This window comes from Sarcophilus harrisii, chromosome 3 (genome assembly GCF_902635505.1).
Source record: "Sarcophilus harrisii chromosome 3, mSarHar1.11, whole genome shotgun sequence".
NCBI classification, from domain to species: Eukaryota; Metazoa; Chordata; class Mammalia; order Dasyuromorphia; family Dasyuridae; genus Sarcophilus; species Sarcophilus harrisii.
This window is the reverse complement of record NC_045428.1, coordinates 293,260,188-293,287,155: the sequence shown is the minus strand read 5'-3', so window position 1 is coordinate 293,287,155 and position 26,968 is coordinate 293,260,188. Positions and strand designations below refer to the sequence as shown.

Sequence of the window (26,968 nt, the reverse complement as noted above, 5' to 3'; positions counted from 1 at the left end):
TTGGATTTTACTTAATTTAAAAAAATTTCTTGTTTGGAACATCATCCCTGACGATGTTGGATAAATGTTATATATGCATTTATTTTTGTCCAGAATTAAATTAAATTGAAACTTTCGAAATTTTGAATTTATATTGATAATATTATTCCTGATCCAAAAGAGAATTCTCTGTGTTGTATGAAATGAAATTTAATGAAAAGAAAAGCCTACTATTTTCCTTCTGATCAGTGGAATTTGCCTACCAAAAATTGTTCAACCTTGATCAGTTGATCCCAATTCCTAGATTTGCACATTAGGGAGCAAATCAGATTCTTATTAATTAGGGTTCATTTAGTAAAGAAAACAGTGATATTGTAGAAAAAAATCGTAGATGTGGGTTTAAATCTCTGCCTTTTATTTATTAACTGTGTCGCTTAATTTGTCTGATCTTTAGTTTCTTCATCTAAAAAAATCTGTAAAATCACTTTTTAATGCCTCTTCTGACTAAATCTTTTAATTATTTATAACAGTGGAAAAGAATACTGAGGTTGGAATTCACAATACCTAAATTGGGCAATTCATTTTAAATCTCCAAGCTCAGTTTCCTTATCTATGAAATAAGAGTATTGAACTATTTGATCTTTAAGCTTGCTGCATAGATCAAAGCTCACTTAAACTATGGCCCAGACTGCTTGTTATAGCTGTTGTTGTGTTTTCTTAAATAGCTGTAAGAATTATTATTATTATTTTTTTAACATTTTAAAAGATGTATTTAAAAAGGAAAAAAAAATTTCTCAGATGCAGACTGTATAAAAAACAGGCAGGCTTTTTTTGCCCAGTCCTGATCAAGATCAATGATTCTATGATCCCCAAAGGAGCAGTAAGTCAAGACATATCCTCCAAGTGATCTGGTAGCTCAGTAATTTCAGCGTAAAGAAGGGGAGAATTGATTTAAATGTATAATTTTTTATGATGTATTCTGAGGTAGGCTCTTAATGAAGTAGAAGAAGAAGGTGACGAAATTGTAATCAGCCAGTCAGAAGATAGTGAAAGTGAATTGGATGGCTCTCTGAACTTTCAGTCTAATATAAGAACAGACAGGTAAGAGTTTGTGAAAGAAATCTCTATGACTCTTTGCTTCTAAAACTATTTCATATATTTAATGTACCTTCTAAAAACCATATTCCATTTTTGGAATTGGAAGCCTTTCCAAAAGAATCAAACTTGCCTACTGACATTGAAAACACTGGTTGTTGTTGAGTTTGTTCTTTACAAGCATATTTTTTCTCATCCAAGGAATGCTTGTGGCTTAAGTTAATACTCACAGGTGTAATATTAGAGAAGGGAACTAAAGAGGGCTACAGGCAGAATGGTTAGCTGTCTTTAGACTGGTACAATAGGAGGAAAGGTGGTTGTCTCCTGTAGAAAAGTTGCTTCTTGACCAATGCAAAGTGCTTAGTCCTCCATAATCATTTTTTACTGATCATAGGAGAAAATGGCTAGATTTTCTGTATCTCTCATAGTGATGTGGGAAAGATTACAATCTTTGATTCCCAACTCCCCCCCCAGTTAATGTAAATTACCCTTTGACTCACAAATCCTGGTCCCTTTGAATTCCAATAGAAGATCTGGACCTGTCCCAGCCCCACCCGGATCTGAGCCAATTTGGGGGCTACACCCCAAAGCCCCTCGAGCTAAGTCTCCGACTTAAAAGGACCACACTAGGAACCCCTCTTTGCAGAGATTCCAAACATGGTAGCCATGTGAGGACCCTCTGTCCACTGGACCCTCTGTCCAGTGCCCTCCTTATCTCTACCTTCACCTATCTCCTACTTCTAAACTCAGTAATAAACCTCTTTTATTAATCTAGCTCTCTGGGCCAATAAATGCTTTTATTGGGAATTCCGCGCCCCTACTAGACCTCATATACCACTGTATCCTTGCGCCGAATCCAAGGGGGTTGCAGGGGAACTTTGACTCCCTGTATCCCAAACCTGCCACTAGACCTTAACTAAACCCTAATTTCATTTAGGTACCCCAAATGTAGACCTCAACATGTGGTCTACACCTCAACATTTGGTTCCAGACCTCAACAATAGTGTTGAGGTCTAGATTTGGGGTATATAAATGAAATTAAGGTTTAGTTGAGGTTTGGGAATCAAAGATAGGAATCTTTCCCACATCAATAGGAGAGTTTATTGAACCCTGTCATGGGACCAGTAGCCAACACTTCCAAAACCAATTCCAAAATTCAACATATCCAAAATGGAATTCATTATCTTTCCTTTTATATTCTCCATCATCCCAGTTACCTCTTAGAGGGCAATACCATTCTCCCAGATCCTCAGGCTTGTAATCTGGGAATCATCTTAAATTCCTCACTATTTTTCCACTCCTTATTCAAGGTGTAGCCAAGACCTGTCAGTTTCACCTTTTCTACATCTTTCAAATTGTCCACCTTCTCTCTTTTGACACAGCTGACACTATAATGCAGGGTTTCATAACCTCATTCCTGGATTATTGCAAGAGCCTGCTGGTGGGTCTGTTTGCCTCAAGTCTCTCCCTTCTCCATTGTCCTCCATTCACCCATCAGAATGATTTTCCCAAAATACGAATTTGACTATGTCACCTCCCTACTCAGTAAACATCAGTGCCGTTCTGTTGTCTTTAACATCAAATACAAAATTTGTCATTTGTCATATGTCTTCATAATCTAGTCCACTCATGCCTTTCTAGTTTTCTAACTCTGTGCCAGGGACAGCATCCTAGCTGTTCAATGAACAAGACTCATTATCTCTCAACTCTGGGCTGTCCCTCAAACCAGTAATACTTAGCCTCTCTGTTCTGAGTACTGACCTTTATGGCTTTAAGTCCTATCCTGAGATTCCACCTCCTACTCGGATCCTTTTTTAATCCCTCTTCATTCTGGTGCCTTCCCTCTGCTGATCATTTCCTATTTATATTTAATTTGCTATGTATATATTTATTTGTATGTTGTCTCCCCCATTAGATTGCAAGCTCCCTGAGGGTAAGAACTGTCTTTTGTTCCTTTTTTGTATGCCCAAATCTTGCACATTGTCTGGTACATAGTAAGCATTCAACTAATATTTATTGATTGATATAATCAAAATCATCTATTTTATTTTATGTAATTATTGCCTCTGTCTTTTGTTAGGTTAAGAAATGCTCTGCTTCTCTTTCACTTTTTAATGTTAAAACTCACATTGTATATCAATTTTCAGTTTACTGTGGAATATAATAATGAAATTTTTACTCAATTTTTATTCTACAGTGTTGGCTTTTTCTTCTTTCAAATTTAACTTTCTTTGCCTGAAAAGTTCATATGTTAATTCTTATAATCAACAGATTGTACAATAGCATTGATTATTTAAAAACCTACTTTCTGTAGTTGTCAGTATTCTTTTCTCTAATAATTTTTTTCTTACTGGCAGTGAAAAAATGAATTTTCTATTTGGACCAAGAGACAGTTGGGTTGGGTTGGAAGTCAGGAGACTTAGATTCAAATCTTTGCTTGAATGATCAAATTGATTTTTAAGCTAGTCAGTGTCTTATTTATACAGTAAGATAACTAGAATAGATAATCCATAAGGTATTGTGAAATGTTGCTATAGCATGATTCTAAAAGTTCTTCTAAAGTGACCAAATTGAACAGTTTAACAGAGTTGTTGGAGTTTTATTATTACTTAAACAATAACTATTTATGAATGTGTAATTGGTCTCAAGGCTTCTTCAGCGCCTGAATGAGGAGAATTCTGAATTCATTTCTAAGTTATGTACAGATATGCGGCAAAAAATTGCTTCATCACAAAAAATGACTCCACCAACCACTCCAACGGTTGTTGCTCCATCATTGGAAAATAGAGGTTAGTTCCTACAGTTCATTATTTTTAATCCTGGTCTTAGTAGCACACATTTACATATACATAGTACTTTAAACCTTCTACATTATTTTCTTTACAACAATCCTGTGAGGAAGTATTGTCCCGATTATGCAGGTAAGAAAACAAGAGTTCTGAATAGAGAAATTAAATGGCTTGCCCAAAGTTACAGATAAGCATCAGAATGGGAATTGAATTTAGGTTTTCTGGCCCTAAATCCATCACTGTCAACTGTCCCATGATCCATCAAAGAAGGGGGCTACTCTATTTCTTTATAGAATTAAACCATTATTGCAAGGAGTATCAATTGATTTTTGCCCACATTAGCGTAATTGAATGTGATGCTGATATTTTTGTTAATTCAAATAACTTTGTATTTTGTTCATATGAGGTGAAGTTGTTTCCTTTCAACAGCTTTGAATGGTACTCAAACAGTCAAGAGGATCCAGTCAAGACTGCCATCTGAGGAATCTGCACAGAATGTAGATGCAAATTATGTTGCTGGGCAAATGCTGAATCCTAACTCAAGAAAACAAAAGCAGCAGTTAGCCAAAGGTTTAGTTTCTTTGTTTATAAAGATTGATTATATGTTTTATTTATTAGAACTGTTTTGGTGCTGAATAGAATTTTCTTCCTAGCATATGGCCAGATTCTAAGCTAAAATAGAAGTTTATTGATTCCTGGAAATTTTTTGTGTTTCAAGTAGCTCTATAGAGAACTGATTCTATTTGCTATAATATGTTATAGTGTGTTCTCTCTAAACTACAAAAAACAAAACTATATCAATTATATATTTTATTTTATCTTTTTATATTTTATTGATGTATTTTGTTTTTAGATTGTAGATGATTACCCCCATGCCATGTGAAGTCTTTTGAGATCTTTTGAAACAAAACAAAACACTTAATATAGTGATCTCAATGTTTATTGCACTCAACATTTGGAGCATTCGCTACCTCTCTATTTTTAAATTGTTTTTTACAAATTCTGTTTTTCTCCCTCCCATGCCCCACTTCATTGGGAAAAAAGAAAAGCAAGTTTCATGTAACTAACATAATTAGGCAAAATAAATTCATTGGCTTTATACAAAATTAAAAGTTTTATTTTGTACCCTAACTCTGTATTATCTTTCTGTCAGGAGGTAGGTAATGTATTTAATCAAATTAGTCCTCTGGAAACTTGGATGGTCATTGTATTGATCATAATTCTTATAGTTGTTAAAATTATTTGCCTTTACATTATTATATGAATTTTAAAAAATTTTTGTTTGTTTTATTCTTGATTAGTTTATTACAGTCTTTAAAATTACTCATTTTTATAATAGACATGTTATAGTTTAAATGATTCTTCTGATTCTGTGTACTTTATTTTACATCAGTTCATATCATTCTATGTTTCTTTGAGATCATCTGTTTATGTTTTATAGAACAATAATATTCCTTACATTCATATGTCACAAATTATTCAGCTATTGGACATCTCTATAGTGTCTAGTTTTTTGCCACCATTAAAAAAAACAACCTATAAATAATTTTCTATGTATGGCACCTTTTTCTTTTCCTTTGTTTTTTTTTTGGGGAGGGGATATAAATTAGGCAGTGATATATCTAGGTCAAAAGACATAGATAATTTAATAACTTTTTGTGTATAATTCCAAATTGTTTTCCAAATGGTTGTAACCATTCACAGATGTACCAATAATGCATCATTTTGCCTCTTTTCCCACAGCCCCTCTAACATTTGTCATTTTCCCTTTTGTCATCTTTGCCAATTTTATAGGTATGAAGTAGAATCTCAAAATTGCTTTCATTTGAGTTTCTCGAATTAGTAGTGATAGGTAACTTTTTTTTTTCCCAAGATAGCTAAAAATAGCCTGGGTTTCTTCTCTTGAAAACTGCTTATTCTTGTCTTTAGAACATTTATCAATTGGAGAATAGCTCTTATTCTTATAAATCTGAATCAGTTCCGTGTGTGTGTCTATGTGTTCATATAGCAGATATTCAGATGCATCCCTGCCTTGTTTTTAATTAAAATACGCTGCTTTCTTACTCTTAGTGAAGAAAAAACCAGATATTTCCAAGATGAAGAAAAATGTTTCTTTCAACAATGTAACCACCTCAGATTTACCAAGTGGTGATGGCTCCAGCCTGGATACCCTAAAACACATGATACACGAAGTGGAGCATGAAATGGAAGAATATGAACGATGGACAGGGCGAGAAGTCAAGGGATGGAAAAATAATCAAGGTCTGACTGGTTTTACCTTATCCCTAGTGAGCTCCCTCTGTCGGCTGGTGCGCTACCTTAAGGAGGTAAGAGAAAACACAGACCTCAGTATTTTATTTTAATTTATTCTTCACTATATAAGCTAAAAGTAGTGTGAACTACTAAACTAAACTAAGTACAATAAATACTTGGCTATATATGTTAGTAAGGTATATAAAAGAGTTCTGTACTTTAAATTTTATCTGCAGTAAAATTTTAGCTTCAGAAAGATATTTACTGGGTACAGTGAAAGTCAGCTAGATAAGGAAATCCACACTAGTTTTAATTGGAGCCTAAACACAATGTAAGTAGGAAGACAAATCTACTTCACATAAGAATGAAACATATGCCAGAACAAATATAAGTAATATCTAACTTGTATGCCATTTTGGGTTATTTTATTTTATTTATTTATTTTTTTCATTTTAGTTTGCTTTATTGTATCTTGATTTCTCATAAAGTCATTAGCTTCCATTTGCTCAATTCTATTTTTAAAAATATTTTATTATAGCTTGTTATTTACAAGATATATGCATAGATAATTTTTTCAGCATTGACAATTGCAAAACCTTTTGTTCCAATTTTTCCCCTCCTTCCCTCCACCCTCTCCCCCAGATGGCAGGTTGACCAATACATGTTAAATATGTTAAAGTATAAGTAAAATACAATATATGTATACATGTCCATACAGCTATTTTGCTGTACAAAAAGAATCAGACTTTGAAGTAGTGTACAGTTAGCCTGTGAAGGAAATCAAAAATGCAGGCAGACAAAAATAAAGGGATTGGGAATTCTATGTAGTGGTTCATAGTCATCTCCATTTTGGGTTGTTTTAAATTGCCACAACTGAGAATTGAGTATAAATGAAATTAGACATTTGAATTAGTTTGCTCCTCTTTCATGATTATGATAAAGGTACAAAAAATTTTACTGTATTCAGTTTCTTTGTCACCATTTTAGAAATTACAGGACTAAACATTTTAGCATCTTATTATTTTTTGCTTCCCATTTCCATCTTCTTTAAGTAAAAAATAATTGATATATTGATTGCAATTTGATTATTTTATTTTGATAAATGATCTGGCTTGGTGTCATTGTGACATTAACTAATAGCTGGTTTTTTGTTGTGAACATAAATACATAGAACAGATAAGTGAGGAAACTTTCTTTGCATATTATTTTTAATTTGCATTGTAATTGATTCAACATACTTCTGTTGAAGTAAATAATTATTCACATAATTAAATTTTTTGTTATAAACCCAATAGCTATCAACAGAAACAAATAAACTTGCAAAATGTAGAGTTAAAATTTTATATCACATCCTAAGTATTTAACAAAGTTCAAATAATGAATTAACAAACAGGAAAAAAATGCTTCTGTTCTTTATCATCTTCCATGTCAAAGTTCTATAATCTTCTGGCTTTGTCTTTGTTTTTGTTTTCCTTTCTGTAGAATTGCAATCAGTTTTCACGGTTTTGGTTCCCTTGATTTTGCTTTGCATCATTTCACATAGGTCTTTCCATACCTCTTTATATCATTCATATTTATTATTTTGTGACAACCTAAGAGTCTTACATCAATATACCATAATTTATTCAACCATTTCCAGTTGCACACAATTTCCCCCAACTTTTTGATATACAAATAAAGCAACTGTGAATTTTTTTTAAAAATCTAGGTCCTTCCAGAAGATCATTATATACTTCAACAACAATACTATATGATGATCAATTCTGATGGACGTGGTGGCCCTCTTCAATAATGAAGATGAACCAAATCAGTTCCAATAGAGCAGTAATGAACTGAACCAGCTACACCCAGGGAAAGAACTCTGGGAGATGACTATGAACCACTACATAGAATTCCCAATCCCTCTATTTTTGTCTACCTGCATTTTTGATTTCCTTCACAGGCTGATTGTACACTATTTCAAAGTCCAACTTTTTATGCAGCAAATTAACTGTTTGGACATTATATATATTGTATTTAACTTATACTTTAACATATTTAACATGTATTAGTCAATCTGCCTTCTGGGGAAAGGGGTGGGGAGAAGGAGGGAAAAAGTTGGAACAAAAGGATTTGCAGCTGTCAATGCTGAAAAATTACCCATGCATATATCTTGTAAATAAAAAGCTATAATAAAAAAAAATCTTTTAAGTTCTTTTTACATTAAAAAAAATTCATGGGAATTAAGTTCTAGCAATAAAAATCACAGAGTTAAAAATATTACCAATTTTTTGACTCTTATTTGTACACTTAGTCTTGAAAATAATAATTTGAATCCATTGTTATTTATCTTTCAATTTCTATCCAAATTGTCATTAATATAGTGTTGGACATGCTATTATTCTCTTACCAGATCTCATGATATTAACAATTGAAATCAACCTTCAAATTGTGTTACTTTAGGAGTGGTTTGTATTATCTAAAATTCTGCCTCATTTAAAATAATTTTAAAAGTAACTTTAAATTATGACATTTTGGTGTAAGGCATTTGTATTTCTATGTATTAAGGCATGTGTTACTTTTAATCCTCACTTCCCTCCCTACCCATCACCCTTTTAACTTGGTAATTCATTACCTTTTTTTCAGAGTGAGATGCAACTGCGTAAGGAGGTTGATACAAGGCAACAACTGGAAGTGGTATTAGGTGATCATCGAGAATTGATTGATGCCCTGACTGCAGAAATTCTCCTTCTCAGAGATGAAAATACTGCTTTACAAGTACTTTAATGAGATTCCAAGCTTTTAATGTGTGACTATTTTTGAAACCTATTTTAAAGATTTAATAAAGAATTATGTAGTACAGCTGTTGATGATATAGTTTCAGTATTTGAAACTAGTTTTAATTACTTATCAATTATTTGTTCTCATTGTCATTGATAAAATTTGTTGATCACTTGCTGTGTACTGTATTTTGTACTATATATGGAATGTAGAAAGAAGCATATAGACATAGTTTTACCCTCTGTAAGAGTTGATGAATCTCTAAAACAGTATTGATTGACTCCATGCTGAACTATTACTTATTTACTGTAAATGAATACATCATAATCTGCAAGGGGCATTTTGTAAACAGTTTTAAAATTCCTACTGAGATAATCGAGAGTAGTAGTTTTCAAATTTTAAATTTCATTTATTTAATGAACAAATTATATTCAAGATATGATTCTTTAGGAATGTTATTTGCCTATAAAATAAGTACTATAAAGTAGTACAGTGGAAAGAGTCCTAGCTTGGAAGTCAGAGGACCTGAGTTCAGATCTTACTCTGTGTTGGGCAATACCTGTGTAATCTTGGACAAGTCATTTAGTCATCTTGGGCCTGAGTTTCCTCATTGTAAAACAAGAGGTTTGGACCAAATAGATCTTGCTCTAATCTAAGTCTGTGGTCCAATTGCATTATCAGTCTGTTTCTTTGATTGTGTGTAAACAGTATTTAAAAAAATAAAAGACCAAATGATAGTAGTATTTTCTATCTTATTTTAGAAGTCTTCATACGAAGACTCACTAACTCTTTGTTGAGGATGTGATAATGGGCCTTCTTATTCTGATCTGAGTTGGATTAAATAGCTTCTGAAACCCAACTCCAAGATTCATTGAAAGTGTAGTCAAGTTCTGAAGAAAAACTATAGTCAATAGAATTATTACAAGTAAGTTTTTGGCAGAATCTTGCCTGAAAGATATGAGTTATTTCTTGATTTTTTGGAAGGATTAAGGATAGTGCAGCTGGCAGAAAAAGAGTACTTGGAGAGATGTGATGAAAGACGTAAAAGATAATAAAATCAAAATATTTTGTTGTTGTTCAGTTGTTTCAGTCATGTCTGGCTCTTTGTGACCTTATTTAGTATTTGTTTGACAAAGTACTGGAGAAATTTGCCATTTCTTAAGCTCATTTTTCAGATGAGGAAACAGAGGCAGACAGGGTGAAATGACTTGCTCAGGGTCATACAGCCTGTAAGTGTCTGAGACTAGATTTGGACTCAAGAAGATGAAACTAATTACAGGTCTGGCATTCTATCAGATCAGAAAATTACAGAAGCCAAATTTAGGAAGAACATCAAGGAGGAATTAGGCAGTTATTAGTGTTGAGATTAATATTGAGGCTAATTGCCACTGCAAAGCAGTGTTGAGATGGGGAAATACCCATTCAGAATTATTTCATTCAATTGACTTAAAGCTCAATTCTTTGTTATTCCCAAGTATGCAAGAAATATAGTATTGAAAAAATATATGGATTAGAATCAGAAGGCCTAAATTGGAATCCCTGTTTTGTTAACTTTTCTATAAAATGATAGGCTTGGGCTCTAGAAATTTTAAAGGCCCTATCAGTTCTAGAACCTCAGGGCCTGTGATCTGGAAAACTTTTTTTCTCCCTAAGCTCTTCTTTTATTTAATTAATCTTGTGATTTTATTGTCATTTATTTGCTGTCATCTGTGCTTAATTTCTTTAATTTCTATCATAACCCTAAGTATTTCTCAGGATATCTTGCATAACCTTTTTTTTTTTTTCCTACCTCCTAATTGTTTTAGTACTTTACTTTTTTGCATTTTAAGTGGATTTTTATTTTCTTGTGTTGGTGTGTATATTTACCATTTCTTTTCTCTTTTGTGTCTTATTGTGTTGGTGAATGAAGGGGACAAGGGAATAGGTAGAGAAGAGGAACCTAGCTCTCAATTCCAGTATATTGAATCAATTGCTAATTTCATTCAATTTAGAACATAGGCCTTTGGATTCATACTGCCTTATACATTAGGATATCAGCCATAAAGAAAATAAGCAGAGTAATTGGTAGCCTTTACTTGTCTTGAAATAGCATGCATAAAAGCTTAGGGAGTTGAGTAGCAGGAAAGTAGATTGTAAGATCTTTAGGGCAGGAATTGTTTTCCTCAGAGCTTAGTACAGTGCATTTGTACATAATAGACACTTAATATCTGTTTAATTGAATATCACAGGAAGTCATTTTTAACCTGTTAGACTAGAATAAAATTATCCTGATCTTCCTAGAATACTTTAAATTATGAGTTGGATTTTTTTCTCTTAGTATACATATTTTGTTTTCCTTTTTTCTATTTCAGATGCTTTGACCTCAGGATCTGGGGTGTGTTATTTTAATATTTCTTTTTCCTTTATCTCCCATAGGCAAAATTGCAGCAGTACATGGTAACAACTGATGAGCAATTAATTTCACTCGCACATGCCATTAAAAGTATCCCTATAATAGGATCTAACAGAGAAGAAAACCCAGTCTCAGAAAGGGGATTAGCAATCAGAAGCATTGCCAATAGTCAAGGTATATGTGTAGTAATACTGAATTATGGGAAAGCCTATTTGGGTTTTACTGGATATTTGAAATTCTGTTTTTTCTTATACTATTGAGTATGACTACAAAGTAATGACACTAATTTTGATATGTGTAACTTGTAAAATCATTCTCATGATCCATCATGATCTTGTGAACCTTGAGAACTTGCAAACTTTGAGAACTCATTATAGTGATGAATATAATCTCCTGAAATGCCAAACCGAGTTTGCCTATAGTCTCCTTGATAGCTGCTCAAAGCACTTCTGTTTCCCACCATTTTTCAAAATCCACATTCTGGAGTTAAAAGCTGGGGCCTTGTTATTCAAGCCGGGAAGGTCAAGAGCCCGAGTAATGGAAGATATTTGTGTGGATGTGCCCATTGGTGATATGATTCTTGACTTTTATGTACTTTATTAGTCTCTCTCTCTCTCTCTCTCTCTCTTTTTTTTCTTCAGAGGCTCCAGTTATAAATGATAACATCTCTGTTCCATTGATATTCAGAAGGGAAGTGACTGAATTCCCCCAGGAAGAACTACCTGTTAAGCTGACTCAGTTGCCAAATCCCCCAGATGGTTCGGGTCTTCCCAGCAGTTTACCGGTCCATATGTTTGAGCCAGCTGTTATGCTAACACCTCCTAGGCAAAAAAGCAACCCAGAGTTCCCTCCAATGCAGGAAGGTGAGAAAGCTTCTTGTCTAATTTAACTTAACAAATGTTTCCTAACTGCTGACTGTATTAAAGGCCTGGTATTAAGTACTGGGATTATGAAGATAAAAATTAAATACTCTTTACTCTTAAAGAGTTTGCAAACTACTAGGGGGAATAAATATACGAAAATAATAAGTGTAAGATATTTGGGGACAAAAAAAAATACTGATTACTTGGGGAATAGAGGGGAAATTATAAAAGGCTTTTTGTAGGAAGAAATAGAATTATAAGAGGCAGAGTACATTCTAGGTTTACTGTATCACTTGTGAAAATGAGAATGGTGAGTGCTGACAACTGGTATTACCAAAGTATTCAGGATGTGAAAAAGAGCAGTAAGAAATGAGGCCAGATAGGTAGGTTGGAGGAACTGGAGTATATAGAGGGAATACGAGAATGAAGAGTTAGTATTTTAACTTAAGGCAATAGAGAAGTATTGTAGGTTTTTGAGCAGATGAGTAACGGACGAATGATTGGTGAGAGGAGAGACTGAAAACAGGGAGGCCAAATAGGAGTCAGTCATCTCAGCAGAAAGTGGTGAGAACCTCAACTAAGGTAGTGGTAGGCATGTAAGAGAATAAAAGGGGATGGATTCAGGAAATGTGGACGTATAACCAGAAAAACTTAGGAATTGGAAGAGGAAGATAAAGGAAAAAGGAAGAATCAACAGTGACTCAAAAGGATTAGAACATGGTTGATTGGAATGAAGGTCAACAGAAATAGAAGGACTGAGGGAAGGGCAAATATAATAAGGGAGATAGTGAGGTCTATTTTTGAGATGTTTAGAAAATTCTAGTCATAAACTGTAATTAATATCTGGCAGGCATTTGATATAGTTTATTTCAGAAGAAATATTATTCCCTTTTGGGAATCATCTGCATAAAGATAATAGTTGAATTCCTGGGAATGAAATCACCAAGGGAGAGAAGAGAAGAGAACCTGAAACAGAACTTGAGGAGGTCCCTCAGGCAGGACACCAATGATGACTCAAAAGAAGGTCGTCAAGTTAGAACTCAAGTTGGAGTCCAGGAGAGATCAAACTGGAGCAGATCTCAACCATAGCAGTTCTCATAGGAACTAGAGAGGAAGAGATTATTTTTTAGGAGGGAGAAAAATCAGCAAGAGCTGGAAATGTCTAGTAGAAGGAAGATTGAGAAAAAAGCCATTGGAGTCAGCAGTTAGGCTACCCTTGGAGAAAGCCAGTTTCAGTTCAATGGTATGGTTGGAAAAAAATTGAAGTGTTTTGAAAAGTGAAAGAGGGGATAGAGCTCAAATCTTACAGTGAATTTTAGATGAGAATGTAAAAGTAAATGTTAAAGAACCTTGTGGAAAGACTCCAGTGCACAAGTTATATATATCCTCTATGCAGAATTTGTGGAAGATACAGACAAGGAAGACAGGGTGAAAAGGCTTAGATTATGATCGACATTTTTGAAGGGAATGGCACATTTATGACATTTTAGATCGATGAAAATTTTCTCTTTTTCTCATTCTCTCTTGGGAGAAGTGTTGAAGTAAAATGTAAAAAGACTAGTTTTAGAGTCAGCTAACTTAGTTGGAAAATATTTGACAAACTGAAGCATACTGTATCTATTGTATTTGGATTATATTTGGAAATTAAAAAAAACCCAGCTCCTCTAATTTTTTAAAATGCTTTAAGAATTCTTAGAGAAAGGGTAACTACTGTTTTAAAAAAAAATTGGTAACTTTTTATTATTGTAAAAATTGTTAAGAAATATTAAATTGCTTTATAGTGTATCGTAGAAAATTCTATTAATTTTCATTTAAGTAAATAAGCCTCTGATTTTAGGGACAAGCAAGTGAAGAAATGGCATCACTGAGCATTGACAACTTTTTCTTTTGACACTTTGTGAAAAGGAGAAGAGATCTAGGATGTTAGTCTTTAGATGATATTGAAATTTGATTGTTATACTTTGTATACCTATCTTTCTAGCTAAATAGGTAGATATCTATAATTATCCATTTATATAAGTTATTTCAGTTCTGATAACAACTCTTGTTATAAAATCATTTCCTATTATAAAATCTTCAGAGATTTTAAAAACTGAGGACATGAGGATAGGTTCTCAATAAAAATAGAATGGAATAAAATCCTTAATTGGTTGCAATTTGTGATTATTTGACAACTTTTATTTAGTTGATCCTTTCTTCATAGATATTGGGAAAAAGTTTAAAGAGAGAAAACATTTTCCCAAGCATACTGAAATGTTTCTAAAACTACTATTACAATGTTTTAATTCAGATGATTTTTATCTGTTCATTAAAGCAAGACTCTTTATAGATGATACCTTGTTAACCTACATTAAATTATTTTATATCTTTGAAAGTTGTAAAATTGTATTTCTTTAAAAGAATTCACTAATTTATGTCAACCTTTCTCCTATTCAACAAATTCAAAGAAAACCAAGTACTGTGCTATGTCCTAGGTGTATAGAAAAATAAATAAGACTTATGCCAATCCTCATGAAGTTTATAGTTTAGATGGAGAAGCTATAGTATATGAATAAATAACTATTATACGGAATTAAATCACGTTCATAAGAGGACAAAATGCTCTTTAGCTTGAATTAGTTTGATCATGAAGATTATTTTAAATTTTTAGATAAAAAATTTAGCATGGGCTTATTATAGATTAAATTTTATTGATCATTTCTTTATTCTTATTTATAGTGTTGAGGAGGACAGTTCAAACTCGTCCTGCCCCACGTATTCTTCCAAGTGTAGAAATAACTGAGAAGGAACAAAATTGGGAAAAGAAGAACTTGCCTAACACTGTAGAAATTCCAAACTCAAATGAGGAAAACCGTCTCTTCACCCAGAGATGGAGAGTTTCTCATATGGATGAAGATTTAGAGAACAAAACCCAGCCTTTATTTACCAGCATGTCACAGGCCCAGTGCCCTCCTTCCCATTTTCAGCATTCGGGGAACCATACTTTTCCAGAAGAACCTCCAGTACTTGGAGATGGACAGCAGCTAAGAACAGATGAGCCTTTCCTGCATAATAAAGATCTGATGGCTCGAATTGCTGAATTAACACTGCAAAATTCTGCTATTAAAGCACATCTGAACAATTTTATAGGACCTTCAGGGGAACAAGGAGATGGACCTCAGGATCCAGCCAAACTGGAAAATATAAACGACATGACAACAGTAAGTACTAATCACAGATTGTCTAATTAGGGATGAATTTAGGTTTTATTTAATTAGTTTAGTATATTGGTAGATTTATTTCTTCTTAGTATCCATAATTGGTACTTTTGTAGCTGTCCCTGGAATTCTTAACATTCTTTTAATTAATTGCCATAATTTGTGGTTATTATTACTTTTTAACTGAAACTAGACTGTCCTTTGAATTTCATGAGAAAGGATGCTATGTACCTATAGTCGTTAACTTAAGAAAGGTCTATTTATCAAAATTTTAATTTTAGTTATTTGTAGATTGAAATGTTACTATCCCATACTAACTGTTATAAACAGTGATTAGGTTCCTAGGCTAGCTCATAAAAGCCTGTTTACCTACAATAAAACTGACTATAAAGTTTATATTTTTTTTCAGTAGGAAGAGAGAATCAATTCTGTTTGGGGGATCCCTGGAGCAATCTTTACCCTTTCTATAGAGTCATGAATAGAATGCTACCAGTTTCCCTTCTACTCCTGCAGACTTCAGAAACTCAAAAGTTTCATAAAAATGTATTCAAAGGAAAAAGGGCTTCTGTAATGCTAACACTACAAGTAATATTCTATAGCTTTAGGCAAACATTTCTAATTGTTCATATGAAATTCTTCTCTGTTTGACTGTGCAGGTTTATAGAGAACACTGGTTGCATGTATAAATGGTACTTAGGCAGAAAAAATCTGTTATATATAAAATGGTAAAAGATTGTGTAATTGAGTTTTTGAATTCTTATTTTTCTTTAAAGACTTTTCCAGCAATGCAAATACAAATTCCAAACAGCATGGAGGAACGAATAGCAGAATTGAATCGTCAGAGTGTAGAGGCTCGTGGGAAATTGCTGCAGTTAATAGAACAGCAAAAACTTGTCTGTTTGAATTCTTCCCCTCCGTCAAGTTCTCCTGGTCACTCACCTTTGAGAGCATGGACTGGTAGGTAATATAGTTTAAAATTTAGGAATAAGAACAATAGATGGATTAATTAGCATAAATACAAGGCTTTGCTGAGGGTAGGAGAGAACCTTTAGGGTAACATTGCACATTATACTCAATGCAGCTCTGAAAAACAAAGCTTTTCCTTTCTCTCTTCCCTCTAAGTACCTCTGTTACAGATTCAGTTATCATAGCAGTAGAATTGCTTTGATCTCTAACATCACTTGGTGGGCTCCAAAAGGATGTTTTTGACAAGTGAAAAAGGGAAAATTAATTATTTTCATTTTTTCATCCAATAGTTGTCTTAGAAAACTAACACAGAAAACAGTTAACTAAACAGTGATTCAGTTCATTTAAAATTTTATTTATTTTTTTGAAAGATGTAATTCAAAAAAATTATCTATAATAAGGGAATTAACTTGGCAACTGATCTACAAGGTTACATTTGTAGTTTTGTTTGTTTTTATACATGTGATATTTTATGTTGTATTTTTATGTGTAAATCAGTGTATTACAGATATTTTAATCCTGTTTATAAGAAATTTATACTCTGGGAAAACAAAAGTAATGTCTGTGATTTAAATATTATTTATCTAATATTAATTACAAGTGTAAAAGTTACAGCAAATAAGAGTTCATTATGGATAAGAATATGGAACTATGTACCTTTGTCTGCCTATATATATATATAGGATTATAGGATTAGGATTTATAATTTTATAAGTCTTACAATTGTATTTAAATTAAATAAAATACATATTTATCTTTAGGATCTATATATTGTTTAGGGGTAGGTGTATATGTGAGTAAGAGGTATAGTTTGAACTGGATCAACAAGGATGGAAAGTTCACAGATAGGTAATGGAAAGGAACAACGTTATTTTTGGTTGAAGAAGAGCATCATCAAAGATGCTAAAGCAGCAGTAACCAAACCTCCTAAACCCTGGAAAGGCCTGTATGGTAGTAAATAAATTTGGATAGGTAGAGTGAGAACATTTTATGGAGCACCTTGAAAACCTGATAGAAAAGGATAGATTTGATGTAGTAAATAATAGGCATTCATTATAAATTTTGAACAAAATATTTTATGTACAGAAAGTCGTGTTTTAGAAAGATTAGTGTGTTGGTCATATGAAAGAACATTGGATTTGAAGCAAAGACTTAACCCACTAGATGTGGTCCTTATGGGTAATAGTAACAATGAGAAGGTAGATGAGAGGGAAGATTATAAAAGACATGACTTAGTGACAAGACTAAGTTTCAGACATGAAGGAAAAGTCTGACAAATGGAGGACTTGAAGGATGATGGTTTTATTGAAGTAACTTGTCAGTTGAGGATGGAAATTGAACTTTTTTGATGGGAGTAAGGATGGGAAAGAATATGATGAATTTAATTTTGGACTACTGAGTTTGAGAGTAACAGAGCATCCCTTGTTGATATAAAAAACCATGCTAGGACAAAGCAAGTCTTATTTTAATTATGTAACATTTATGAATAGCAAGTCAACCAAGTCCCTTAGTGTGGTGTATTCTGTTTAATTAAAGTTGTGTTTAGCACACTTTTTTTAAAAAAATTACTGATTATATATAGGGCATTGTGCCAGCTTCCAAGGAAGGTAAAGTTTAGCTAATATGTAGCCCTTATCCTCTGGAAGCTTCTATTGTACTAAAGTTGGGCCAGTACATCTATGTGAAAGATATCTAAGTGCTTTAGTATGTAGGGAATTGTGTTAGTCTGGATAGTCTATCCACTGAATGCAGATAATAGCTCTTGTCATTTTGGGTACTCAGATAAAATACTCATTACCCTGTAGTCAGTATAGTAAGTAGGCTTTCTAAATTTAGTCATCCTGGTCTTTGCACAACAGACGATCACTAGGCTCATTCCTGAAGCATTTTTACCTAGAGGAGTTGAATTCTGCTGGCATAGCCTTTGATAACTCAATGTTTCTTTTCAAGTAGAGGGGTAAATTTTTAATTGCCTGTTACCTTATAAACCCTTTTATTTAATAGATGTTAAACTCTTCAAAGAAGTGTCTAAAAGCTTTCTTTTATCTGAAACTTCAGACACATAATTTTTGATTGAAGAATTCTTTGGGTTTCTTATAGGTACTCCCCATTTTCCATTTTAAAAGTTTTAAAAGTTTACCATGGTATCTGTTACTAGAAAGTTTCCGATTGGTCACTTTACTGGGATGTTATGTTATTAATAACAAAAGCTACATTATTTTTGTTTCACAATTCCATTTTTTAATAAATCAGGTATATTTTTATCTGTACCCATAATTGTCAAAAAATAAAAAATAATGGCCAGAAAGATTGCTAATCTGTAGATTGTAGCAAGTCACAAAACTGAATGATCATTTCTTTAAACAGAAGATTAATGGAGCTAACACTTTTTTTTTTCTAGAAGGTGGAAAGAGGACAATTGAAGTGTCTGTTCCAGGGGCAGAAGCTACTGAGTGCTTGAAAGGCAGTGCTATTTCTCCTGCTAATGGGATGAATGCAAGAAGGTGGGGTTATTGTAAATAAATATTTATTCAACACCAAAAATACAAGAGGCACGTTGCATAACTCTTTGTGATAAGGTATTTGCAGTCTGATGAGAAGTAAAGGGGTCAGAAAGAAACCACAATTCAATATTAAAGGACTTGAGGACCAAGAAGCTTCCAAAAGTGGAATTGAAGGACATGCAGTTCCTCCCACCATATTTCATAAGACTTTATTGTAGTGCTCCAATTTTTGGTGATTGATCTCTTCTTTGAATTCCTTTAAATTTGTCTATAACTCTCTTTACTTTTAGCTTGCATATTTTATATTGTAATGGATCTTTTCAAATGTAATTAAGTCCTATCAGCCTAGCTAGATTGAAAGTGACTTGAAGGTAGATCTTGTCTTCTATCCATCTATACTTCTCCCTTTTTGTATATACTAGTTTCTCAGAAAAGGTTTATTGCTGTTGATATTTTGATACTTCAGCATATCTATGAGTTCATTGATAAACCTACTCCTTACACTAATGCAGATCATAGTTTGCATGTAGCTTCTCATCCTGTGAGATTTTTCCAATCTAGTCCTGCAGACATTTAAGTGTCAACTAAAGATGGATCTCTTTGTCAGGGAGCAGTTTGCAGTCAGTCAAAGTGGTAGGCAGCTTTCCAAATAAAAACTAACCTCTTTTCTTCTTCCTATTTAATGTTAGATTCACATATAGTCTTTGTACACTACATCTGTCTAAATTTAATGAATGGCCCAACCAATTATATATCATAATTCTATCCATATGCATTCTCTATTCACTTTTTTTTTTTTTTTTTGGCTAAGCTAGTTTCTTTTGGATACATATAGATGTAATTGAAAAGTCTCTTACAATGTGCAAACAAGCATATCTGGAAAACCTTAAGGTCACTTCCATAGAAAACAAAGGTTCCTTTGAACTTTATTACCTTCTCAGTCACTAAGAACCTTTAGGAAACATAAACCTCCCTGCTTCAACACTGATAAAATGATATTTTTGCTAAATCAAATGTTTTTGTTGTTTGCGGGGTTGGTAATAAAAAATGTAGATGTAAAAATTCTTTTGTTCTTTGGGCTAAGTCACTTGTGTAACTGTGAAGTTGTAGTATGTTTTAGAAAGTAGCTTGCAAAAAGCTGCCTGTATCCTTTCTGTATATATATCTGGGATATTCTTAATTGCATGCATAGACTATTCTTATAAAGATTTTGTGATAATTAGAAAGTTTCTATTGGGAATTGTTGATGATTTTACAGTTTTAGTTTTACTCTTTTTTAGGTGATCAAAGTCTTTAAAGTTTTTTTAAATTACTTTTTCTTCAAATGAAGATTTACTTTCTATTTCTTTCCCCCTTCAGCTCCCATTCACATTGAAAAAGCAAGAAAAATCTCTGTTATAAACACGTGCAATAAAGCAAAACAAATTTCTGCTTTGGCCCTGTCCAAAAAATATGTCTCATTCTGAACTCTTGGGAGTATCACATCTGTCAGATAGTAGATAACGTTTCATCATGGGGCCTCTGGAGTTATTAGTTGGTCTTTGTTTTGATCAGAGTTATCAAATCTTTCGAAATTGTCTTTTAAAATATTGTTATTGTATAAACTGTTTTTCTGGTTTGCTCACTTTCTCTCAATATTTCCAAGTTTCTTTGAAAATATTCCTCTTAAGGATTTCTTGTAGCACAGTAATATTCCATTGTATTCATATATCATAAATTGTTCAGCCATTCCCCAATCTTTTCAGTTTCTAAGTCTTTGCTACCACATAAAGATATAAGTATCTTTGCACATATGACTAGTCATATTTCATTAATTCCCTTGAAATTCTTGAACTTTTGTTCTTCCAGATGAATTTTGTTATTATTTCTTAAAAATTCTATAAATTTTTTTGACAGTTTGATTGGTATGAATCTGAATAAATTAGGTGGAATTGCCATTTTTATTATATTAGCTTGACCTACCCACGAACACTGGCAGATACACTCCCAAATATGCAGCTACCTGTTTTGTCTTTTAATTAGACCTATTTTTTCTGTTGCTTTGTTTGAAGTCATGATTGCTATCTTTGCCTTTTTTTTTTTTTTAAAAATCTCAAGCTGAAATATTATTGATTTTTCTCTAGCCCCTCATTTTAACTCTGTGTACATCTTTTTTAAGTGTGTTTCTTGTAAATAACATATTATTGAATTTTTGTATCTTGAGTTCAGTACTTTATCCTATTCTGTTTCATGTGTGAGTTTATTCTATTCACATTCACAGTTAGAATTGACTGTGTAGTTCTTTTCATCCTTTTCTCTTATCCACCAATAAAACTATGGTTCTTTTCTGTAGTTATGAGTCATCAATCAGAAAATTTTCTTCTAAAATTCCCTGGGCCAAAGGTATTTATTTGTCCATGAATTCTATGAACTTTTAAAGAACAAGTAATATCTATGTTTCAAAAACTTTTTTGCAAAAATAGAGACAAAAGATATCTTGCCAGACTTTCTTTTTGGGAGAAAAATATGGTCACCATACCTAGACCTGGAAAAGATAAAGTAGAAAAAAAGAATTATCAGGCAATTTAATTAATTCGAAAATTTTAAAATAAAAACCTTGCAAGTAGACTACAGTTGTAGATGCAGAAAATAATTCACAATGATCAAGTAAGATCCAAACTAGTGTTAGAAAGATGATTCAACATTAGAAAAACAATTAACATAATCATGTTAGTAAAAAGAATAATGAAAACTATTTAATTATTTCTATAGATGCAGGAAGAACTTCTAACAAAATGAGATTGATTTATGCTTAAATTATTATTAGAGTGTAAGCATGGGGGGAAGAAAATCCAACCATCTTTTCTAAGACCAAAAGAATATACTTAAGATCAAGAATTACCACTTTTTTCAGTGAAGAAGTACTAGAAACTTAATTAGTGTAAGTAGGATAAAAGATGAATGCCTTTTCTCTCTATTATTATTTATCATGGTTCTAAAAATGGTAGCTACAATAATACAGTGAAAATAAAAAGATATAATTAGTGGCAGAGAAGATACAAAATTATCCCTAGTTGCATATGACATAACAATATGCTTAGAAAATGCCAGATAATTTTTAAAAATCTCACATGATAACGTAAATATGATAACAAGATTAAAAGTTAGTTCCTTCTGCCCTCACCAATCATCAAAAAAATATATATATCATTTTTGTCTTTGGTGTCTTTTGTGCTTAGCATGGTGCCTAGCACTCTTTTATGAATAACTAATGAATTGATAAAAACAGGAAGAAATGATAATAGAAATTTCATTACAAAAATTCAAAATAATATAAAACATCTGGGAATTAATCTCTTAATATGTGCACAAGATTTATATAACTACAAAACATTCCACAAAAAATAAAAGTCTTAAATTATTGGTGATACATTCACTGCTTGTGGTTAAGTCATACTAATATAATAAAAATAATGTTACCATCTTAATTTTCAGATTTATTGTAATCTTAATCAAATTTCATTCTTAGAATGAGATAGAATAACAAAAAAAATTCATTTGTTAGAACCAAAGAAAGTTCTAGAAGCTGAGGCTCCTGAAAAATTTTAATTTTAATTCATATGAATTAAGGGGCATAACATTTCCAGACTTTAAAGTATATTTTAAAGTATTTAAAGGTAATCAAAAGTATTTGGTAAAGATTAAAAAAAAAAACAATTAGCTCAATGGAGTAGATTAAGAAACAAAAATAGAGAATAATCATATTTCAGTGCTTGATAAACTCTAAAATATAAATTAGAGAAAGGACTGCCCCTTTGATAACTGCTGAGATAGCTGAAGAGCAGTTTGGTAGACGTTATGTTTGGATTGACAATTTAAGTCATGTATCTTGTAAAGCTTAAAATATATGCATAATAATATAAAAGTTTGTACAATAAAAACATGAGGATGATAAAAATCATTTCATAGCATTAATTTGGAAAAGAATTCTTAGCTAAGGGAAAGAAAAGATCAGGAAAGAATAAATAACTTTGATTGCATGAAATTAAAAGGCAACATGGCATATGGACAGAAAGCTCTATGACCCCGTTAATCTTCTTACATTTAGCATCTTTAGTACCTTCTGAGATTATCTGCGGTTTATCCTGTACATCTTCATTACACAGAATTGTTTATAAGTTGTCTTTATTACACTGTAAATTCCTTGATAGCAGGAACTTCCACTCCTTTTCTTTGTGTTGCCAGAACTTAGAAACCTGCCCTACAACATGGTAGATTAAATACTTATTTGTTTTATCTTGAATCTGGTCTAGCCTCTGACACATCTTGACTGTGTGACTGGGCAAGTCAGTCTCTTTGTGCTTGAGGAATTCTCTGAGACTCTTTAAGTTTCTGAGTGGGTAGAGGGAAAATTCCAAATTCCTCTCTAAAAACTGAAGAAATCACAGATGCAAAGGGGGGGATATGTGTATGGACAGAATCAGTGAAGGTAGAGTTAAGAGGAGAATAGCAGAATAGGAGAAAAATGTTTTGTTTTGTTTTTTTCAAAAGTTAAACTACTGAACTAATTGGAGTTAAAATTTCATTGTGATCTTTGTGCCACATTCCAACATTTTAATAATTTTACATAAGTTTTTAATGTTGAAATATGACAGCTTTCTCTTTTTTTCTTTGTAACTAGATCTTCAGGTGCCACCAGTTATTCCTGCTCCCCATTAAATACCACTTCAGGGAGTGGAAGATTTACACCTCTCAATCAGAGGGCAAAGGTACATGAAGAAAAGTGACTGCAATGCTTTGCCTTTTTTAGCATATTTTTACTATGGGGTTTGGAATGAGGGTGGAGTAGAGATTAATGGGAGAGTTATTTTTCTTTTAGGATTTTGATTCCTAACCTTAACTATAGGCACCCATTTTGACATGCACATCATTAGAAAGTTGGCCACCAGATGATGAATATTTTTGGCTATGACAGCTCATGAAGCCTATTAACATCTCTTGCAGCACATTTTTGTGTAGAAAGTGTGGCATACATGGTAGCATGGTGAATTAAAGAGGAAAGATAAAGTTGTAAGATATTTTTTTCTTTTTTGCTGATACAATTAGGGTTAAGTAATTTGCCCAAGGTCACACACCTAGGAAGTATTAAGTGTTTGAGGCCAGATTTGAAATCAGGTCCTCCTTACTTCAAGGCTGGTGCTCCACTTAGCTGCCCCAAGTCGTAAGATTTTTAATATGACAAATCCAAAAATAATGTTTAGGGTAATAATGGTCCGAAGGATGGATGTCTCTTATGAGTGTTTTTTATGTGACCTATCTAATTCTGCTATAGCAACACATAGAAGTTTAATATTTTGTAAAATATTTAAAGTCATCTGTTATGACCAGACACTTGTCAACAAATCGAATTTTGTATCTTTGACATTCCTTTCTGAGGAAGAATTACTAAGAATCTTCTTACATTCTGCTTCTGACACATAATGCCTGGTTAAGTAGCTTAACTTTTTTACTCCCGAGGCAGCAATCTTCTTAAGTTGCTGTACAGGTACTAATTTTGCATTGACAGAAGAAAGTTTCTTCTGTGGGAATTCCCTGTACTGAAATCCCTTTGATGACATCATAGATGCAATCCCAAAACAATTAAGTGCTTTTATAAATATTAGCTACTTAAGTGTATCTTAGTTGCCTAGTACCACTAAGATTGGTTTTTATTTTTTCCAATGTCCTAGCAAAATATTATGTGTAACTACTATAATTTATCTCTGTTTCCTGTACTAACAGACCATTACTTCTTTTCCTCCTTGTTAGTTTGTGTCCATGATAAAGTTACATATACCAAAAACCAAAAAACTCTCAAGATTCCTAAGTGAGGAGATTATCTGTTCCTTCTTTAGGATATTTTATCCTAATAAAAGTTTTGAGCAGTAGCAATTGAAAATAAAATCTGATTGTCTGATATGATGTATAACTTGCTTACTCTAACCTCTGAAAACTGAGCGGCTTCCTGTATATTGTAACATCCTTCAGATAATTTATCTAAATCTTCTCTGCCTCTGTATTCTACAGGTTGAGAAGCAAAGAGAAGAAGGCTGGTTTGCTCTCTCTACACATGTGACATAAGTGAAGTTTGTTTTACAGACTTTGTTTTATTTTTAAATATTTTCTTCATGAACTTCATTTCCCAGCCTCCCCTCCCCCCAACTTTTGTTATTCCTTTAGTTCACACACAAAAACTTATACGTCAGTTCTTCTGTTAGAAGTAAAACATTTATCATATTTCTGCATTTATTTTGAATGGTGACCTTTTGAAAAAATACCTATTTAAGAAACAGCCCTTCCGAACAGAAATTTGAAAGTTAGGGAATTACAGTATAACATTCCAGTTATTTCTTTTGTGGAACCAAGTTGAGGACAAAATGAGCCTTTTAAATTTCTCACTATTTGATTTTAACAAAAACTATAACATTTGTTTCTGAAACTATTAAATTCTTGTTTTTTTGGTCACCTAATAAGTGTTACCTTTGACAAACTCTTAGCTTTTTTTTTTTTTTAAAGAACAGAGTTGGTGAAGGTCAGTCTTTGTAATAAAAGTTTTCTCTCTGGTATGAGTACAATTATTGATTTATGAAAATATTTTTAACATCTTCATGATCTCAGACTAACTCCTTTGGAAGTTACTGCTTTCTCCCACTTTTTTTGAGCACGTTAATTTTTTTTTAATGGATGTGTGAGTATGTTTGTGTGTGTTCAGTAAATGAGAATAGTTGTATATATATTATAGAATGTGCTTATTTTTTTTTTAATGTAAACTTAGCTATAATGGTGAGCAATGAATTTTAAAATAAAAAAATAGTAATTTGCATCTTAAATTTTTATGTTCACTATTGTAACAGTACCCATTTTTATAAGTATCAAATGTCAAAAAGCAATAATAATTAGCTAATGCTAGATCTGGTAACTGAAAAGGGATTATGGATTATGGATTTAAAAATTATTCCTTCCTTGTGTTATCTTAAAAGAGATCATTATAGGACAATAAGCAAACTGAGTATAAGTAAGTACTTTGCAGTTTCCCAAATAGGTTGGGCATTGAGTTCTCTTGAAAACTTGATTTTTAAAATATTTGTTATTTTTATCTTTTAGATATTGACTTATTCAGCCTGTATTTGTTAAAGTTTTTATTTATTAATCATGCTCAGTGGTAAAAATGGAAATTTTTTCCTCAAGAAATACTGACTGTATTTCCATTAAATTATTTGTATAGTTTGTCCTCCATCCTTATTCACTTTTTTGTTTTAACTGGCATTGCACTGTGTGTAATAGTACTTTAATAAATGTTATCCCAGTCTGAGTCATAAACCATTTTAGTCTCATCCCTTTTTTGTACTTTTGAAGAATCACACAACTTGTCTTGATAAATGAATGGATTCTCTTTTTATTTACTGTTTTTCTAATGGTTCATTGTCTAATTTTAGTTTCTTGTTCCTCTAAGTCCAAGATTCTACAGTAGCCATCAGTCCCACATTTATCCAATTAATGATGAGTTGTGGATCACCCACCATATTCATGTCACTTTTCTCCTGACCTATTGTGAAAATAAAATTCATACATCTTTGAGAATGAGAGACTATATGACTTACTGTGTAAAAGCCAGCCTTAAAACCAAGAAAATCTGGATTCAAGATTCACCTCTGATGCCTCCTAGCTATATGACTCTGGTCAAATTGCCTAATTTCTCAAAATACACTCTCATATGATGAATTGGAGAGAATGTGCAAACCTGCATTGGTAGAGGGAGTTTCTTCATCTAGGAGCTTTCTATACCAATGTAATCTTGGAACTAGTTCTCATAATTAATAACAAATAATAGATAAGAAACAATTGTGGTAGCTCATCTTTTTATTTTCTGACTTATCTATGTGCAAGTAGGTTCCCTGCTATTTGATCCATATCAGAGACTTTCATTATTGTTACAAATGGCAACCTTCTTCATTGTCAGATTTTTAAAAAATACTTTCCAAGGTTCATTGTGTCCTAAATATAAATTAAGCTAGTATCAATATACTTTTAAAAAAATACCAAGTCTTTATTAGCATTGAGAGTGAAAGGATATTTTCATTCCTTCACAATGGGTAAACTTATAGGCATCCATCTTTGATATATGTATTTGAATTCAATATTTACTATAAAT

General features: G+C 32.4%; 1 protein-coding gene across 2 annotated transcripts in view; it reads left to right on the top strand.

Moving 5' to 3' along the window:
• Positions 1 to 26,139, top strand: part of SPICE1 (spindle and centriole associated protein 1) — a 53,491-nt gene extending 27,352 nt beyond the window's left edge. For both annotated transcript variants that reach the window (XM_031959671.1, XM_031959670.1), the window contains exons 7-18: positions 968 to 1,080; positions 3,724 to 3,863; positions 4,293 to 4,433; positions 5,934 to 6,190; positions 8,742 to 8,873; positions 11,292 to 11,442; positions 11,910 to 12,131; positions 14,850 to 15,331; positions 16,102 to 16,285; positions 18,696 to 18,798; positions 23,459 to 23,546; positions 24,844 to 26,139. In XM_031959671.1, the coding sequence (XP_031815531.1) occupies positions 968 to 1,080; positions 3,724 to 3,863; positions 4,293 to 4,433; positions 5,934 to 6,190; positions 8,742 to 8,873; positions 11,292 to 11,442; positions 11,910 to 12,131; positions 14,850 to 15,331; positions 16,102 to 16,285; positions 18,696 to 18,798; positions 23,459 to 23,546; positions 24,844 to 24,897 (2,067 nt within the window). In that variant the 3' untranslated portion in view covers positions 24,898 to 26,139. The remainder of the gene's footprint in view (positions 1 to 967; positions 1,081 to 3,723; positions 3,864 to 4,292; positions 4,434 to 5,933; positions 6,191 to 8,741; positions 8,874 to 11,291; positions 11,443 to 11,909; positions 12,132 to 14,849; positions 15,332 to 16,101; positions 16,286 to 18,695; positions 18,799 to 23,458; positions 23,547 to 24,843) is intronic.
• Positions 26,140 to 26,968: the final 829 nt, after the last annotated feature.